This window comes from Centruroides sculpturatus, unplaced genomic scaffold (assembly GCF_000671375.1).
Source record: "Centruroides sculpturatus isolate CEXI.00-Female unplaced genomic scaffold, Cexi_2.0 scaffold547, whole genome shotgun sequence".
Taxonomy (NCBI): Eukaryota; Metazoa; Arthropoda; class Arachnida; order Scorpiones; family Buthidae; genus Centruroides; species Centruroides sculpturatus.
In genome coordinates this window covers 130,388-150,072 of record NW_019384676.1, presented here as the reverse complement: position 1 = coordinate 150,072, position 19,685 = coordinate 130,388, and the positions used below count along the sequence as shown (strand labels likewise).

General features: G+C 33.2%; 2 protein-coding genes across 2 annotated transcripts in view; both read left to right on the top strand.

Moving 5' to 3' along the window:
* Nucleotides 1–19,685, top strand: part of LOC111626840 (pikachurin-like) — an 83,149-nt gene that overhangs the window by 12,645 nt on the left and 50,819 nt on the right. The gene's annotated exons all lie outside the window — the stretch shown is intronic.
* Nucleotides 12,441–12,988, top strand: LOC111626841 (structural maintenance of chromosomes protein 4-like). Its single transcript, XM_023370358.1, has 2 exons — nucleotides 12,441–12,660; nucleotides 12,735–12,988. Exons 1-2 carry the CDS (start codon nucleotides 12,514–12,516, stop codon nucleotides 12,933–12,935), a joined length of 348 nt encoding a protein of 115 aa, XP_023226126.1. The 5' UTR covers nucleotides 12,441–12,513; the 3' UTR covers nucleotides 12,936–12,988.

Sequence of the window (19,685 nt, the reverse complement as noted above, 5' to 3'; positions counted from 1 at the left end):
GAAGTATTGTAGTTCTCCCGTCATAAGGGGACGTGGTCTGTCCCCTCGGATAATGGCCCCATTCCCATAAATCAATGAATCACCGCGAGGGGGAGTCGAGTAGAAAATCCGCCATTTTGTCGTAATTTCCTGAAAGATATTGCTCGGTTCCTGTTTATTGTGATTTTGTAAACGGTTTGCAATAAGTAATTACGTTTTAAACAACAATTCGGAGAGGGAAGCGCGAGGGGACTAACGATCGATTTTATAATCTCCATTTAAATGTCGTCGCAATTGTCGACTGCGTAATGGAGTTATTGTCTCAGTTGGATTGTTATTAATACGGTTATTACGCAGTTGGGAGAGCGTCTGTCATCTTGATCGATTTTTCGAGAAGATCAATCGATTGTATCGGGGGTTGAGCATTTCTCCCGATTACTCCCCCTCTCCGTGCAGTGGAAGCAGTTTTAGCAATGTTAATCGCTCGAGTTTGCGTGTAATGATGGCCGATATCTCAACCGGGTATCGATTGTTTGTATGTTTTAGCTTGCCCCTGCCGAATAATTATCGGAATTAATCGGTCATGTGACCGCACAATTGCGTTCTTGCCCAATGGCTCCACTGGCCGGCGATCGATCCGATCGAGTTCATCGATCAGTCACCGAGTTAATTTGCGCTCACAACGACAGAAAATTCATTTATTTTTACTCCAGTGCACCTTTTTTTGGTGTGTGTGTACGTGTGTATGTCTGTGTGCGGTATTGGAAACAAGAAAAAAGTCACCGATGCAGTTATTAAGTGGGGTGAGTGCTGTTCTCTGTCCATCGATCTTTCCATTGCTTCTGAATTATTGATTTTTCGGACGGGGGGAAAGAGTTTTAATTATTTAAAAGGGCCCCAAAAATCTGATTACGTATGGTGGACAAACCGAGAAGAAAGTTGTGCAAGAATTTTAATCGGTTGGGGGCGATCGTACTGTCATTAGTCAAGTGATCGCTGATTATGTCGAAGTTAATGATTGTGTGTAATTTGGCCAGGGATGTTGGCCATTTTAAAAATTCGTTAGGGATATTGATCAGAATCAGGTTAAAGGAAGATATTGCGAATTATCTCTGTACACAGGAGGGGGGAGTGGATTTTACTACAAATTCACTCGATAAGAAAAGTTTATTCATTAAGACCTTCCATACTTTTCAATCTTTCTTATCCTTGCAGGAATCCACGCGCTTTGTTAATTTGCATATATTTACGTTTTGGCACCTCGAAACATTCTACGGTCTCATTAGAAACGTTATTTTTTAAAAAAAATTTCTGGAGTTTCTGAAGTTTTGGCGTCTTGAAACAAGCCTTAAAACGTTTATACACATTGGTAATATCTCTTGCTCTTCTGAAACATATTTTTTATGGCACCGTAATTTTTATATTTGAAGGAAACTTTATCTACATTTTAATGCGTTGTACTTTATAGTCTTCTGCATTTTGATATTCTGTAGATTTTCCTGTAAATTTTAATACTTCTTAAGGTTTTTACTTCAAGATTTTCTAGCAAGTTCGTGCGTAGGTTTTACAGAAGTTCAAGGAGTCACAGTGTATCCTTACTGTACAGATTCAGATCAGACTGGATCCACTACCGAACACTACACTCGTGGGATTTCCCGGGTTTTCTTTACGCTCCGAGAAACCTTCCCCCTTAGCAGATTGCTCTTGTGTTGTGATGCTTCAAGTCCATCAGATCATCAACCACACTACATTGCTCTAATATGGATGCACAGTGACTCCTTGGATCACTTCTTTATGATGATCAGCGTTTTTTTTATAAGGATTTAACACGCAGAAATACTCAGAACACGGGCAGCATAATTAATATTTTATGAAATTCTAAAAGCCAGCGATTACTTGATTGATGCGGTGACATTGCTTGGCTTGTCACGTGATTGGCACTCCGTGATATATAGTAGGAAGAGGCCATTTTGCGAAATGGAATTTACATTGCAAATTCCAAATGTAATCTCGTAATAAGTCGTAACAAATTACCGATTATCATTAATTGTGCTTCCTAATAAGTTACAAATTATGCAAAAACCCATCACGCGATTATCCCTTTCCCCATCTTTTTTTTTTTAGTAATGAATCGCATTACTCTTTAGATAATTCTAAATTCTGCGTTATATAATGCATTTCAATCAATGAATCAATATAATTGAGTCATCTCGTTCCGTAACCATCGATTTAATAGTTTAATTACGCGAACAAGATCGCAGGATAAATGCTCTCAGCTGTTGAAAATCCGTGAAGTTCCCCACTTTGCAAACTTCCTAAACTTCCAAATTTTATGTATAAATCCAAAAATATGTCCAGTTTCATAGTTTAAGTAAGTAAATAAGCTCATAAGTTAAAAGTTATGCACTTGTTTTACATAATGGTGTCCAGTTTATGCAGATTCGAAGCTGGCATATCGGCTCTGAAGTGTCCTATTGATAGGCCTTCAGTGTAAATACAGTCAAAACAGGTTAGACTCTCTCTCATCTTTGTGTATTTAGAATTTCAAACAGATTAGACTGTCTGGCTGTCTGAAGTTACCATTAGCTTCTGTAGCTTACTATGACTTGTAGATCCTCAAAATGCGTGCAGAATGGGTTGTTGTACCTTAAAAAAGCTACTGACAGGTTAGCAACTTACAAAACTGCAATTTTACATTTGAATGATTGATAGGTTCGCGAAATTTCGCCGAAAATGAAATCACGCGATATATTTAACTGTTGTTAGTGACGTGTGTGGTAGTAGCAGCATTAACGTGAACGATTGTAGTAGCACGTGATCACAGTTTTCTATTTTGTAGCATGTTCTTGAATTATTTATAACCCCTTAACTGTTATATATTATGGGAACGAAAGGCTTACGTAACAATACAATTTTAAAATCCATTTATTTAATCAATTTCATCGCGACACACGTGACATCTTTTATATATATAATCACGATTATTCGTATTGTTACGTAAGAGGATTAAGAAATTAGTTCGTTTATTTATCGTTACGTCACTTAATGAATAGATAATTTCGTCATTAACACGTGATATAATTGCCTTTTTGAATAATCGTAACAATCGATAAAAGACGTGTTCGTGACGAAATTGATTACGTGCTGATGCGATCCTATGACGTAACAATTATTTATTGCTACAATTATACGTCATAGGGTTATATCGGGCCGTAATTAATTTCGTCAGAACACGTAATATAATTGCATCTTCTATTTATTGTTACGTCGATTAGTATTTTTATTTTTTATTAAAGTTTAACTGATAACATTATCGCGGCAGAGGAGTGTGAGCTTTGTCTAAACACTGAGATATGTAAATCACACAGTGTTTCTTGTGAAATGTAAATTTTATAACACTACTATTGTTTAGTTTTTCTCTTCTTTCGAGTGTCATTTCGGTTGTAAAGTACTCGAGTGTAGCCCCATTTTATTACATTTTCTTAATCTCTCACGCACGTGTGGTGTGTGTACAGTGTACTTTCACCCAATACTAAATTGAGATCGAAGAAATGAGATAAAGCTTAGTTTATCGATTACCCATTTAAACAAACTACAAAAAGTTTGGCAAAGTTTTAAAGGCTCCACGCCACTGTCTTTACAATCACTGATAAAACAGAACGATTAAGTGACTGGCCATAACTTGGCCAACAAACTTTAAAAGTTTTGCAAGTGTTTACCTCTACCCGCAATGGCTTGTAGTTTTTAATTTATGTTAGCATACATCCGACGGAATGAATTATCAAAATCGTCACCTGAAGCGCTTTAAAAGCGTTACGACGTACTTAAATGTTACGGAATTCCGTTTTATATTTTATTATTATGCTTGTGTAAAGTATAGACGTCGAGCAGCTGTTCGTAAGACGATAAGCCAAACTTTTATGGCCTTAGTTCCTCATTTCACCGCTAGGTAGCGATGCGAGCGCTTGTTTAAATTCCTACTGTGACGTAAAAAACCGTTATTTTTTTTTAAAAAATAATTCTTTTTACCATTGTTACGTAACAATAAAAATATTTAAGTGTCGCTTACGCAATCAATTTCGTAGGGACACACGTGCAGGATTAAAGTCAATCGAGACCACGTGAATTCCGCGTAAATGTCATTTACTCGCTGTTACGTCAAGCCTGTTTGCGATCGAATTATTACGTCATTAAACAATAAAGTAGTAGAATGCATTCGAAGATAATAGGGGAATTTAACACGGGAAGTTCGTCACACCGCTTCATTGGGTCGTAAATTCGGTTGACCTAACTAAATCTGTCAAATTTTATGTTCGATAGAAACTAATCAAATTTATGTTCTTGTTGAGTTAACACGAACATAAATTTATGTTTCAGCCGCCACGTGGCGCTTTGTAACTCTACTATCAGGAGTGTTGCCAGACGTTTTAATATTTTCTCTACAAAAAACATGATCATTTGTAGGGTAGATTTATTATTGTAGATATGGCTCTCTACACTAAGTATATTTACTGAAGGTTAAATTATTAATCAAATTTTTGTGGGTTTTTAATGCTCATGGACATTCGCAAAACATTTTTCAGGAAATCTGCCGAGGAGATGCCACCCCTTGAGGTATTTTATGAGAAAATGGTCCCTATTTAGGTGCTTGTAACGTGAAGAAAACCCGTAAAATTCTATCTGACCAGGCTTTTTGGCGAGACCCGAACCCACGACCAAGTACAGTGCATTTGACCAATGATGCACGTGAGGTGCACCGGTGGTCTTTACGATTATAATTTATGGAATTTTTATTCGATTCTGGGTAGGGCAAGTGCCACTTTTGCCCCCTTCTGCGGAGATATAAGGCATTGTTTGGGCCTCTGGAAAACGGCCTTGTAGCGCCTGGAGTAAAGAGCAAAAAGCAAAACGTTATAAATCACCGTCAGTCTAACAGTCAAACCTAACTAAATTTACGTCTTAAAGATTATAAATTGGAATTTTAATGTCATTAACCCTTAAATTGGTTAAGATCTTCTAAGATATTTCGCTTGGAACGAAAGCGGAACCCCTCATTTAGTACGCAGAAAACAATTCAGCGGGTGTATATTTTTATTAATAGAAATTCGCGGAAATTTCCGAATGAAACAACAAGTTTTCGGCAATCATTAGATAACTTGTAACATTAACCCCTTAACAATTTTCGAATTTTTAACGTTAAAAATGTAATTTCTAACGCGGCGGGTGTCGTAAACAATTTGTACAAATTTGTTAGGGGGCAAAAGGAACGTATGCAGATTACCTCTGGTATGTTAATGCGATTTTATGATTAAAGATCAAGATAAAATTTCATTCTCGCTTTCACCAAAGTAAATTATGCATCGCGGCATCAAATTATATTCCCTTACACCAGACGTGACATCACACGTCTCTCTCTAATGTGTTAAGTCAAGGGAAAAAAAATACTGAAAGGAGTGTGTATGTATGTGTGTGTGTGTGTTTTTTTATTATTATTATTATCGTTAAAGGTCAATTGTTATTCTTCGAGGGGGTAACTTTTTCGCTTATTATCGTTTCGCCAGAAGTCATTGTTTACATATTCGTAATTTTTGATTAAAAATTTTCACCAAATCGTCGATGCAAAGTAATCTAATTTGGTCGAGAGGAAATTGAGTAGAAAAATCGTTGAATGTAGCACGAAAACCCATCTCTTGCACCAGTGTATTTTTTTTTCTCATTTTCTTTTTGTGTTCTCTCTCGTGTTTTTTCTTTGTAACAAGAAAGTGTGTGCTTTAATCCTCTCCCCTGTAATGACACTTCTCCTTTTATGAAAGAAGACCAAGAAGAAAAGGAAAGGGGGGAGAAGTAGTAGTAGTAGTAGTAGTAGTAGTACACAACTTTTGGTAGCCCGGGGAGTATGGCAATTTCTAACACAGCATCCGAAAGGCCCATAGCTTCTTAAGAGAGTCACTAAACTCACATAAAAGCGATGGAAGGCCCAATAAAGAGGGACATAAATCGTTCGTTACTGCGATAAAATCGGGCCTAACGGAGTTGGAGCAATTTAAAAATCTTCTCTACGATATCCGCCCAATTTTTAAAAGAACCCTCAAACTATTGTTTAATCTTTCATTTATTGTGTTCACTAAAATGTTGTAGACTTGCTGCAGTAGGGAGGGAAGAAAGGGAGAGTATTTTCATCAAGAAAGTAATCTAAGAGAATATTTATAGAGAGAACTTTTTAATCTGTTTTTTATTATTTTCACCGAAATTACAAATTCTTATTTCTTGTACTCCTTTGACGACAGATAAAATTACATTATTGTAATCTTGTCTATCATTTGTCACCTCGAATAAATCTTGTTCACTTGAATTATGTAAGAAATATATAGTTTAATACTTCAGAAATTTATTACTATTATTTACATATGATTAATTACTTTAAATTTAACTTTGGGAATAATTACAATTACAACAACAATTATAGAAATATATAGATGTAAATTCGGTAAAGAAAAGAATTAGTTATCGCTACCACTTTTTCGTCTCCATCTTGTTTACCAAAGCGACGCGACGCGATGCGGTGAGCGTTAAGCGACACGACCCATTCGAATTTTAATACAGAGCTAATAATGGTTAAAAATGTACGTTTTTTGGATCTTAAATCAGAAAAATAGCGTAATTAATTAATGATTAATACCAAAATTACTCTACTACAATTACAGTGAATATATCTAATTGCTAATATGCAGACGTATCGATTAGCCTGTGTTTAGAACACTTAAATGTAACCTATTGGGTTGCAATATTCAAATTGCAGACCTGTCGTCCGTATGTCTGGCTGTCTGTTCTTCGTTAATCTCGAGAATCGAGACGACCAGATACGAACGTCCGGGCTGGACCGGATGTCACGTGATTTCAATTCAAAAATTTTCGGCATGACTCGATCATTATTAGAAGTACAATTTACTGTACAATGTACTGTACTTGGTTTAAATTAAAATATGATTAAAAATTGCCTCCCTGTCTTTATTTCTGTACGATAAATCTTCATTTGTACTGAAGAAAGCTCCTAGTATATAAAAACCAAAATGGAAATCCTATAAAATAAAATATACAAGAATAGGAACAACCTTTTATAGAAGACCAAAAAAAGAAAAAAAAAATCGATACATATATATCAATGTATAATTTATTATTTTATCAGTTGTATCTTCTTTTGTATACATTATTTATTGTATTCTCCACCGCGTATTCTTTATCACGAATATACTAGTATATGTATTTATTATATATTATTTATTGCCATTGTAATATTTGTTATATTTCCTAAAAAGTAATTGATGCCATGTATTTTACACCATATAAGATTTATTTTCTTATTATATTTCTTGATACAGCTTGTGAATTATACTAACAGCGGAAGAGAAATACTATTGTTTATCATTCTGAAATTCTTTTACTTCATATCCAAAATATATATTCTGTTTACTAATGTTTTGTCAGGTTTTTTTTTTTGTATTATTTGTAGTTTCATTACGTGTAAAATTTGTTAGTTCTTCATTCTTTAGTTTCATATCTACGGAATTTTTCAGTATGCTTCATTATTAGCAAATTCTGTGATGTGAAACTGCAAGGAATGAGGAAACTGGCAAATTCTGTGATGTGAAACTGTAAGAAATTAGGAAACTGGCAAATTCTGTGATGTAAAACTGCAATAAATGAGGAAACTGGCAAAAAATGCGATGTGAAACTGCAATAAATGAGGAAACTGGCAAATTCTGCGATGTAAAACTTCAAGGAATGAGGAAGTTTGGCAATTTCTATAGACATGAAAGATTACTTCATTCTTTACAGTTTTACATCTACAGAATTTGCCAGTTTCTTTATTCTTTATAGTTTAATTACCCACGAATGTAGATGCTTTCCAGTTTCCTCATTCTTTATAGTTTCGTTATAGTTTCCGATAATATTTGCCATCTCGCTTCCTTCTTTACAATTTTATTATATTTGTAGAAGCAGCATTATCTTGTCGCGTTGTATTTTTCCTTTCTTCGTAAAGTGTGTAATATTTATCGACCTTTCTTACTATATAAATCTTCCAGTATTTTTATTCACTTGTCACCAAATATGTTACTTAATGAAAATTTGTGATATTCTTAAAGATTTTTAAATTTGTTTTATCGACTATTTTGTTTCACAGAATGTATAAGAACAAAAAATACAACACGGCCCACAAGTAAACAACCCACGCAAGGCTAAGTCAACATTATAAACCCACACAAGAGTCTACAATATAAAGAAAAGACACTTAAACGTGTATAGGATGTATTTCTAATCGATAAATTCATTTAAACTCCCTTAATTATAAGTTTTGGCATTTTTGTATCGAATTTTAAAGCGTTAGCAGGATTAAAATTTTCTCTGAAACAATTTTTCCAGTGTTATACCTAAGGGTACAGTCTTACACGTGACTTATTCTTTGTCATTCATTGTTGAAATTCTGTACATCAGAGATAAGTTATCTTTTAATCCAAGCTCTAACGAACGGTACAAACTCTATACAGTTTTTCTTTTGTGAGTTTTCATGCTCCAATGCTAACGTTTTCCCCTGTTGGTCGTTAAAGGTCGCCTTTTACTACCTAGAAGCAAGTGTTGCCATCTCCTAGCAGCTTTTGATTGATAATGATGGAACATTTGACCCTCCGGTAACGATCCTAATAGTTTTATCTATAATTATTTTAGATGTTGTATTTGTAAAAAAAAAAAAAGAAAATTTTAATGTTCGAGGTGATAATTTTTGCGAATTTTTCGCCTGTAAATTTAGCCCATTACGCAATTTTTAAGACTCCTATTAGTGAGATACACGAAACAAATCGACAATATAATTAAGATTTCTCAGTTGAAAATCTTTCCTCTATTAAAAAATCCATTATACGACAGAAAAAGTTAAAGATTATCATCAAGTGAATTGGTTTAAGACGTATGCAATATGTTCCTTAACAATATAATACGGAAGGAAATTTCTTAGCGCACATAAAATACCACATTTCATCCCTATTGAGCTATTAAATCCGACAAAAATTGGCCTTAAACTCCATCAATTGTACAGAAGCATTAAACTTCTTCATCATGCTTCTAGTTTTACATTTACAGTTAAAGTGCAGTTAAATTCTCTACGTAATGTAACATTGATTCTTTCTTATTCTACGCGTGTTCACCTCCCCCACACACACAGACACGTACCCAAACTATATAACACATTCCATTTAGATATCTAAGACAGAATTAAGGTCAACTATATGCACCGAGAAAGTTATAAAAGAAATCTTTAGTCGATTTGTCTAGTACGAAAATCGATAGGAGGTATCACCTTTTAGTATCTGGTATGTTGACACAATTCGCTAAAAATTTCGTTTTAAAACCCGTCTCCTAAGTTTCATGAGTCATTCAACGTGTTTACCAATCTCTCGTTTCCAGCAGGAAAGCAGCCATGCATGCTCAACGTTGTTACAGAATCTATTTTCCTGTCGACTGCACACACAACCAGCTCACAAGTTACAGACTATCTATCTTTTCTGTTCATGATTACTCTTTTCTCTTTTACCCATTCAGATAATACTATCCATTCATTACTTCCCATTCTTCTTCGGAAACTTTTATTGAATTTTGTATCTAGTTTTAAAATTTGAGAAATTTCCAAGTAACTTTTACAGAGTACGCCATATTGTTTCTTTGAAACTAATGAATACAAATGAAAGATACGGGTAAAGAAAGCTGGCAACGTTGTTGCCGGATTTTTCCGGCATTCTTTTTGTTTTAGTAATTGATATCACTACCTATTTTGTGAGTCTTCTTATTGAAGATATTAGCCCATCAGTGGCTGAGTGGATAAAACCAACAAACACTTTGTGGGTCATGGGTTCGAGCCTCTCCAACTGGTTGGCCACGTGGAGTTTTTCGAGTTTTCTTTACGTTAGTAACACCTAAAGAGGGGCCAGTTTCTTATAAGACCTCCCGGGAAGTATTTCCTCTTCGGTTGATCGCCCGTGTATCGCATTGCCTTATACGAATAAAACCTATGCAAATCGGNAGATCTTATAATGGCCAGGAAAGTTATGCAACTCATTACTAGATTTTTTTACTAGTTATTTACCGACTTTTACTAGTCAGGATGTCAAGTGGTACAGAAGTGAAATTTTAACGTATAGTGGACTTAATTTGTACAAAGATGATTCAAATTTATTCTTAGAGGATCCTAGTTCATGGCCAAAGATAGAATATGGTGACACTTTGTCTTAATAACCCAATTTTTAACTCTTAACCACACAAAAGGATACAAATCATCTACAGCTGAATTTTGTAGCAAGTGGCTTGGTTTATCCAAAGATTTTGGTAAAGATTTCTTCAGAACTTAGCTTTCCTAGCAAGAGAAATTTAGTACATTAAAACAAACTGACACTTGATCATTGTATCATTGTAATAACTAAAAATGTACATTTTATGGTTGGCTGGTTGGTTGGTAATGATTCAGTCAGAATTGAGCTGTACATTTTATGATAATTTTATTGACCATTGCATAGCATTACTTTTAAGTGCTGTGTGGTAGTTTATTTATTTTGTAATTGTCAAATTTGTTTTATTCTGTTTTAAAATTTATTTACACCATATCTCTTCATTAGGTGAACTACTCAAAGTTTATGCTTTCCCCCATTTAAAGTTTGGTTACTCTGTCATGTATCAGGTGAAATTAAAATGGAATGGAAACAACACAGATATGGTGACAGGCAAAATGCAAATGTGCAACACATACATCCAGGACTCCAATATGTCAAATGTGAGTTGTTTATAAGTCTGGAAATTTTGCATCTCCTTAGAATGCCAATAGCCAAGTGGATAACATGCTAGCCATTGGATCTACATGATAAAAGTTCAAATCTTTGCAATTTTAGTTGTTTTTTTCTATTTCTTCATATTTATTTTCAAATATGGTGGTATTGTTATATTTGAAGTGTAACAAACATGAGCACATGGAGAAATTGTCAATAACATTAACAATTAAAAAAATTCTGCAACTGTACTACCCTATTTTCATATCAGACTTTCCCTTTTCATCCTTATGCAGTAACGTCTGAAACTTAATATTTTGAGATATTTTCGCTGAATGTCTGAAGCTTATTTTCTTCATATGTTCAGTGAAAATATCTGAGAATAAATATGAAAAAATAAAAATTTTATTTAACAATATAAAAATTTAATTTAGAGAGACTTTTTTTTTTGTTAAATAGGAAATGACATCACAAATTTTTAATCTCTTATTTTATAAGCTTTAAACATGAGGAATAATAATAGTAATAATAATGCTAATGATTGTTATTTTTTTATCACTGTAAAGATTCCATTGTAGCAAGTACATTTAAAACTATATAATATACAAAATAATAATTGGATCAAACTATGGAAGTAGTACGGTTTGTTTTTAAGTGGTGGTAACTCATATTACTAACTGGATACTAGCTTGTATGACACATCTACAATGGGAATCATGCCTAATAAAGATGACACCACTCCCAAAAATCCCATTAAGCCTGGAAATAAATTTATGTATCCCAGAGAAGAAAAAGGGATCCAGAAATATTTACACACACAGAAAATGCTAATGATACAGTAAAATAATTATTATAAATAAAAAAACTAAAATTACAAAGATTTGAACTGTCTTGTGGATCCAGTGCCTAGCATCTTATCCACTTAGCTAGCAACATGATGAGAAACTTCCAAAGACTTATAAGCTAGACACTCAATTTTCAGAGGTCTGTTTTTCAGAAATGCTTGAGAAGTGGGTCCTATTATTTGAACAAGGAACTTTTTGTTTATAGGGCTAAATGCTCACCAAGTTTTGATTGAATTGGAAACCTGCATGTCTGACCCTCTTCTTGTAAAACTCACAAATATGCCTATATCTCATGTTTTTGCAAAAAAGAGGTCAGTGTTTCTTTGATGTTGGTAAATACTGGAATGTTTGACAAGTGTTTAACAAATAGCATTTGAAAACTTTATTGTTTTAAAATTATTTCATGCTGATTTTTAATTTTGATTTAAAAATTTAGACATAGTTAATGCATGATATTATATAAAAAAAGTCAAGGATGATAAATTGATGTTTTGTACAAATTGTAATGTTACAATGACATTTTCCAGTAGCATAACAGTTTTGTGGAATTATCGTAAATTCAAGCTAAAAGTCAACTAAAAGTCAAAAAGACAAGTAAACAAAGTGAGACAAAGTTCATTGCCTGCTTTAAAATCAGTTTTTAGTTTTTCTGGAAACAGATTAATTGGTTTTACTTAAAATCAGTTTTGTTGCCAATATTAATTTGTTTTATACAATTATCTGCGTTAATGTTACAAAAATTCTATTTTGTTACTCCTTTGTATAATGTTTATTAATTAAAACTGACTTCTTGTTGACTTTTCTTATTTGAAATCTAAAACATTATTTCTTCATTTATTAAATCATACATTTAGAAATCTAAAGAAGAATGCGAAGAAAAGATGCAGATTGTTATGAAAGAAATAAAACAATTAAAAGAAAAGGAAAACAAATTGAATAGTGATCACATTGAAATTAAAAATGAACTTGATAGATGTAAAGCAAAAGTTCAAGATAGCAATGCCAAGATAAAACACTGGACTTCTCAGGTAGTTTTATTACTTATTGAATGTAAAACGAATAAGAATTTCATTCTTATTGATTTTTTTAATGTTTAAATTAGCTAGATAATTTAAAATTACAAGAAGTTGATAATGAAGTCCCAGATAAGTTACCAAAATTAGATTCTGAAGAACTTATGAATGTTGATTCAGAATCAGTTAAGTATGAATTATTAATAATGGAGGAAAGTTTACAGAAAATGACACCTAATATGGCTGCTATTGCAGAATATAAAAAAAAGGTAAGAAACTTGAAATTTTAAACTTACATATACAGTAGAGTGTCATTTATCTGAAAGCTGATCAACCGAAACATTCATTAACCAAAAGCATTTCAGTTGGACTGTGTCATCGAATCGAACGTTTTTGATACTAGATTAACTTCCAAAATTACTTTTTTGTTTTTATATTTTTCAATATATTTATTTTGTTTGTACAAAATAAAGAAATAATTTTTTAATGATACAATAGCCACAATTATTATTTTAAAAAATTTATGTTAGACTTAACATTGACGAAAATTCAACGTGAAGCAACATGCAATAGAGAAAAATTTTAACATGGGATAGGTTAATATATTTTTTCGTACATAATCGGTTATCCGAAAAATAAGTTATCCGAACAATCCCAGTCCCCAATTGATTTGGATAAATGACACTCTACTGTACTTGAATACATAACATAACTAGAAAATAGAGTTTATTATTAAAGGAATTACTTATAAACTTTATTTTCTTTTGTATAATTTGATAACTAAGCTATAAAGAAAATTGTGAGAATGAAAACTCTTTTATTAACGTTTCTACTTCAATAACTTTTTTTTTTTATTTTATCGATTTTATGAGTTAGTGGCTTTGTATTGATCCCTTGTAGCGATACAAATCTGTTGTAGTTGAATTCGTACACGTATCAGATCATAGAAATGATGCATGATGGCTAAATGTGAAGTTTTAATGTTAGTTTGAAGTGTGCAGTTAATAAATATTTAGTGTTTAAGGTTGCAACGACTGTTTAACCTAAACTGACAACTCCAGTTATGTAAATGATGCGTATAGTTGCAACCTGTCATTTACACACCCACAGTTTGTGTGCGTTTAGTCTAGTTTTGATTTTGTGATTTGATAAAATGCGTATAATGTGCCATTTACAATATCCTGGACGTCTACGGCGAGTGATGTGCGCATTATATAATTAGATTATAACTTAATGGCATATGTACAAATGAATAATTACGAGGGACACCCATTACCAACAATTCGGCCAGGACCTCGATGGGGTAAAGGACGGGGCCGGCATGTTCGCTCATGAAAAATTCATGGGGTTGCTTGCTCGCTCGGATTGGATCTCGAGTCCCCCAGGACATGGGCTGACAAACTAACCGCCTGAGCCGTCCGGCCGGATTATTTTTCATGTTAGTGACGTATAAACTATGCAATCTAAACGCAGCATATGATAACAACGTGCCACTTGTCGACCAGGTGTTAGCCTGCTGCTTTGGGGATTTGAATTGGAATTTAGTCCAGATTCCATTATTTATTACGAACACGGATGCTGTTTCCCATTCCCCGGACATATTAGTTGACCCCATTGTGGGTCAGTCCCCATAATGGGCATAATTGTTCCGGCTATATAATCTAAATACGATGGCACTTGAGGTTAGTCAATCAATAACGTGCAATTTACTGTCTAGACTGCTTTATGCATTTTTAATTTTGACTTTTTTTCCAGTTATTTATAAGAAATTAGCAGAAATACTTGCATGAAAGAAAATAAAAAAATATATATTTTATCCTAAAAATTCGCTTTTAATTCAGCCACAGCGACTATAATCTGAGAATAGGACTGTAGGATTGGTAGGATAAGGCAACGTGACACAAGGATGATCTGACAAGGAAGGAGTAACCCCCGAGAGGACTTTCTATTGGAAACTGGCTCCTATTTAAGTGTTAGACACGTAAATAACACCTAAAACTCCGCGCAACCAGCGCCTGTTGGTGAGATCCAACCAGCGACCGACTATTAGGAGACCAATCTACTCGTTCACTGGTGGGCCTCATACTCAATTGTTCACTTTTATTTACAAAAATAACTAATAGAATTAGAAAAATAGAAAATTTTAAACAATAAATGCTACTTGTAGGAGACGAGCCCGACAGATCAATCTCCCGAAAAATTCCTGGAATTTCGATTTCAAGCCCCTCAGAATTAAGGCTTATGCCTTAATAGCGTCATATATGTAGTATGGATTATTACTGAAAGATTATACAAAAACAATTCATTTATAAACGAAAAAAACGACGTAAAAGAAAGTTTTTAAAAAAAAAATTTATTGTGCATTTAACGATTGAAACAATGAGGAATATTAATTTTAGAAAGTTCTAGGGATTATTTTTTCTTGCATTTTTTTTTACAATTTATGATATAAATGAATAAAATTTGCCATTATGACATCAACCGTCTGATTACATCCAAGACAAAAAAAAAACAAGTTACCGCGAGACATCCGGAATGCCGAGCATCTGTAACCTGGCAACACCCGAACATTAGCTGAAAAAATAAGATGTTTAATCTGGCAACAATGCAATGGAATTGTGAAAGTTATGAAGTTGCCAGATTAAACTAACTTTAACCTAACCGAACCTAATTTGAATGTATAAAAATCAATTACAGACTAGATAAAATTGGATGTAGTTAAATATAAATTGTATTGAAGCCGTGTTTAATACTTTATTTATATATAAAAAAAAGTACACTTCATTCATATTTTGTGTTTGTACGTAAAGTTAGTTTAATTCAAAAGCAAAACAGCAGCGGGATCTTGTTTATAAGTTTACAGTAAAGTGTATTTTCCGATACAAAGCCGTTCGGATCAATAAAAAAAGTGTATAAATAAAAGAAAATTTCGCTGAAATAAACATTTAAAAAATTCGTCACGGAATAATTTAGTTATATTTATATAAAACAGGGGGGAAAAATCAAAATTAATAACATTATTCAATCCTCTCGCAATATGTTTACAAGTAAGGAAATAAAATCTGGAAAGTTTTATTTAAATCCACTTAACTGTATTTCGATACTTAAGAAAACAGAAGCGGAGAGGAAGAGGAGGGAAAAAAAATCTTTAAAAATGAATAAAACAAATTACAATAATGGAATTCGAAAGTTGCAAAGAGGAAGAAAGAAAGAAAGAAGAAGAAGAAGAAGAAATGGCGGCATGTAAGAGATTAAGGATTAGAATTTTGTTAAAAGAAAATAGAACAGAATACGAAAATACTTTCTTTTTTTATTATTATTATTTTTAAAAGCTTCATCAGAATACTACAGAAGATAACCATTGACGTAGAAGATAATGAATGTAAATTTGTGATGCGAAAATAATCTTTGATTGAAACACGAATAAATGGCACCCAAGGGTATTTCACCAAATGTCCTTTTATACGATTCTCTTCATAAAATGAATTCATTGCTTATTCTACTCGTTCACGAATGAGTTTTAATGTTGATAAAATTTAAAATGAAAAAGAAAGAGAAAAAAAAGGCTTTAATGATATATATATTTTTTTTAAAAAAGTTACATCANGTAAAGCCGTAAGGAATGAGGAAACTGGCAAATTCTGTGATGTGAAACTGTAAGAAATTAGGAAACTGGCAAATTCTGCGATGTGAAACTGCAATAAATGAGGAAACTGGTAAATTCTGTGATGTAAAACTGCAATAAATGAGGAAACAGGCAAAAAATGCGATGTGAAACTACAATAAAATAGGAAACTGGCAAATTTTGTGATGTGAAACTGTAAGAAATTAGGAAACTGGCAAATTCTGTGATGTAAAACTGCAATAAATGAGGAAACTGGCAAAAAATGCGATGTGAAACTGCAATAAATGAGGAAACTGGCAAATTCTGCGATGTAAAACTTCAAGGAATGAGGAAGTTTGGCAATTTCTATAGACATGAAAGATTACTTCATTCTTTACAGTTTTACATCTACAGAATTTGCCAGTTTCTTTATTCTTTATAGTTTAATTACCCACGAATGTAGATGCTTTCCAGTTTCCTCATTCTTTATAGTTTCGTTATAGTTTCCGATAATATTTGCCATCTCGCTTCCTTCTTTACAATTTTATTATATTTGTAGAAGCAGCATTATCTTGTCGCGTTGTATTTTTCCTTTCTTCGTAAAGTGTGTAATATTTATCGACCTTTCTTACTATATAAATCTTCCAGTATTTTTATTCACTTGTCACCAAATATGTTACTTAATGAAAATTTGTGATATTCTTAAAGATTTTTAAATTTGTTTTATCGACTATTTTGTTTCACAGAATGTATAAGAACAAAAAATACAACACGGCCCACAAGTAAACAACCCACGCAAGGCTAAGTCAACATTATAAACCCACACAAGAGTCTACAATATAAAGAAAAGACACTTAAACGTGTATAGGATGTATTTCTAATCGATAAATTCATTTAAACTCCCTTAATTATAAGTTTTGGCATTTTTGTATCGAATTTTAAAGCGTTAGCAGGATTAAAATTTTCTCTGAAACAATTTTTCCAGTGTTATACCTAAGGGTACAGTCTTACACGTGACTTATTCTTTGTCATTCATTGTTGAAATTCTGTACATCAGAGATAAGTTATCTTTTAATCCAAGCTCTAACGAACGGTACAAACTCTATACAGTTTTTCTTTTGTGAGTTTTCATGCTCCAATGCTAACGTTTTCCCCTGTTGGTCGTTAAAGGTCGCCTTTTACTACCTAGAAGCAAGTGTTGCCATCTCCTAGCAGCTTTTGATTGATAATGATGGAACATTTGACCCTCCGGTAACGATCCTAATAGTTTTATCTATAATTATTTTAGATGTTGTATTTGTAAAAAAAAAAAAAAGAAAATTTTAATGTTCGAGGTGATAATTTTTGCGAATTTTTCGCCTGTAAATTTAGCCCATTACGCAATTTTTAAGACTCCTATTAGTGAGATACACGAAACAAATCGACAATATAATTAAGATTTCTCAGTTGAAAATCTTTCCTCTATTAAAAAATCCATTATACGACAGAAAAAGTTAAAGATTATCATCAAGTGAATTGGTTTAAGACGTATGCAATATGTTCCTTAACAATATAATACGAAAGGAAATTTCTTAGCGCACATAAAATACCACATTTCATCCCTATTGAGCTATTAAATCCGACAAAAATTGGCCTTAAACTCCATCAATTGTACAGAAGCATTAAACTTCTTCATCATGCTTCTAGTTTTACATTTACAGTTAAAGTGCAGTTAAATTCTCTACGTAATGTAACATTGATTCTTTCTTATTCTACGCGTGTTCACCTCCCCCACACACACAGACACGTACCCAAACTATATAACACATTCCATTTAGATATCTAAGACAGAATTAAGGTCAACTATATGCACCGAGAAAGTTATAAAAGAAATCTTTAGTCGATTTGTCTAGTACGAAAATCGATAGGAGGTATCACCTTTTAGTATCTGGTATGTTGACACAATTCGCTAAAAATTTCGTTTTAAAACCCGTCTCCTAAGTTTCATGAGTCATTCAACGTGTTTACCAATCTCTCGTTTCCAGCAGGAAAGCAGCCATGCATGCTCAACGTTGTTACAGAATCTATTTTCCTGTCGACTGCACACACAACCAGCTCACAAGTTACAGACTATCTATCTTTTCTGTTCATGATTACTCTTTTCTCTTTTACCCATTCAGATAATACTATCCATTCATTACTTCCCATTCTTCTTCGGAAACTTTTATTGAATTTTGTATCTAGTTTTAAAATTTGAGAAATTTCCAAGTAACTTTTACAGAGTACGCCATATTGTTTCTTTGAAACTAATGAATACAAATGAAAGATACGGGTAAAGAAAGCTGGCAACGTTGTTGCCGGATTTTTCCGGCATTCTTTTTGTTTTAGTAATTGATATCACTACCTATTTTGTGAGTCTTCTTATTGAAGATATTAGCCCATCAGTGGCTGAGTGGATAAAACCAACAAACACTTTGTGGGTCATGGGTTCGAGCCTCTCCAACTGGTTGTCCACGTGGAGTTTTTCGAGTTTTCTTTACGTTAGTAACACCTAAAGAGGGGCCAGTTTCTTATAAGACCTCCCGGGAAGTATTTCCTCTTCGGTTGATCGCCCGTGTATCGCATTGCCTTATACGAATAAAACCTATGCAAATCGGGATATATGGTCCCCCCCCTTAATATCTCCCGAATCAAAGGTCCGATTTTCCTGAAAATTTCTACAAAAGTTTCCTTTTAATACACGAAATTTCTTTCAAAATTTCATAAAATTCCGACAGACGGCATAGACGTTATTAAGCTTCAAAGTGGGTTAAAATATTCGTGTTTCCCACACTAACATCTATACATACAGAAAAAACAGCGAAGTTTTTCTGCATTTCTAGACGTTTCAAGGTTCTCCCAAGTTCATATAAAATTCTTGGGAGGGGTAATTTTCTGACCGCTCCGTTATATAACATCAGGGAAAAATAAAAATGGCGTTATACTTTTGGGAATTTTGAAGACTCGCTTAAAAGTAATTTTATTTCAAATAATGAAGAAAAAAGGGAAACTTAATAACAGTTTTAATGTTATGGCTGTCCTGTGCCATAAGCAATCTATTGGTAAGTCGTCAATAGTTCCCGGTAGATGCCATCTTTCTGTCAACTAAGGTAATTTTAATGACAAATTGGAAACCATTACGTTGCCAGAAAGTAGATTGGTGATTCCCAATAGTGAATTTACTTTCTTTTATTTTCGTTACGTCGTAAAAATACTAGTGGTAAATTCCCCACTAATTTCTTTTTTGTAGAGGAATTTCGCTACAATGGGCCGACATGACAGTTTCAGGACTGTTAAAGTAATAAACTATACCCATTCTGTTAGTATATACACGTTTATATACTATTTTTTACCGTCACAGAGATGCAGTTACAAGTTTCTTTTAGTACAAGTGTAGAAGTGGATAATGGTCACTCGG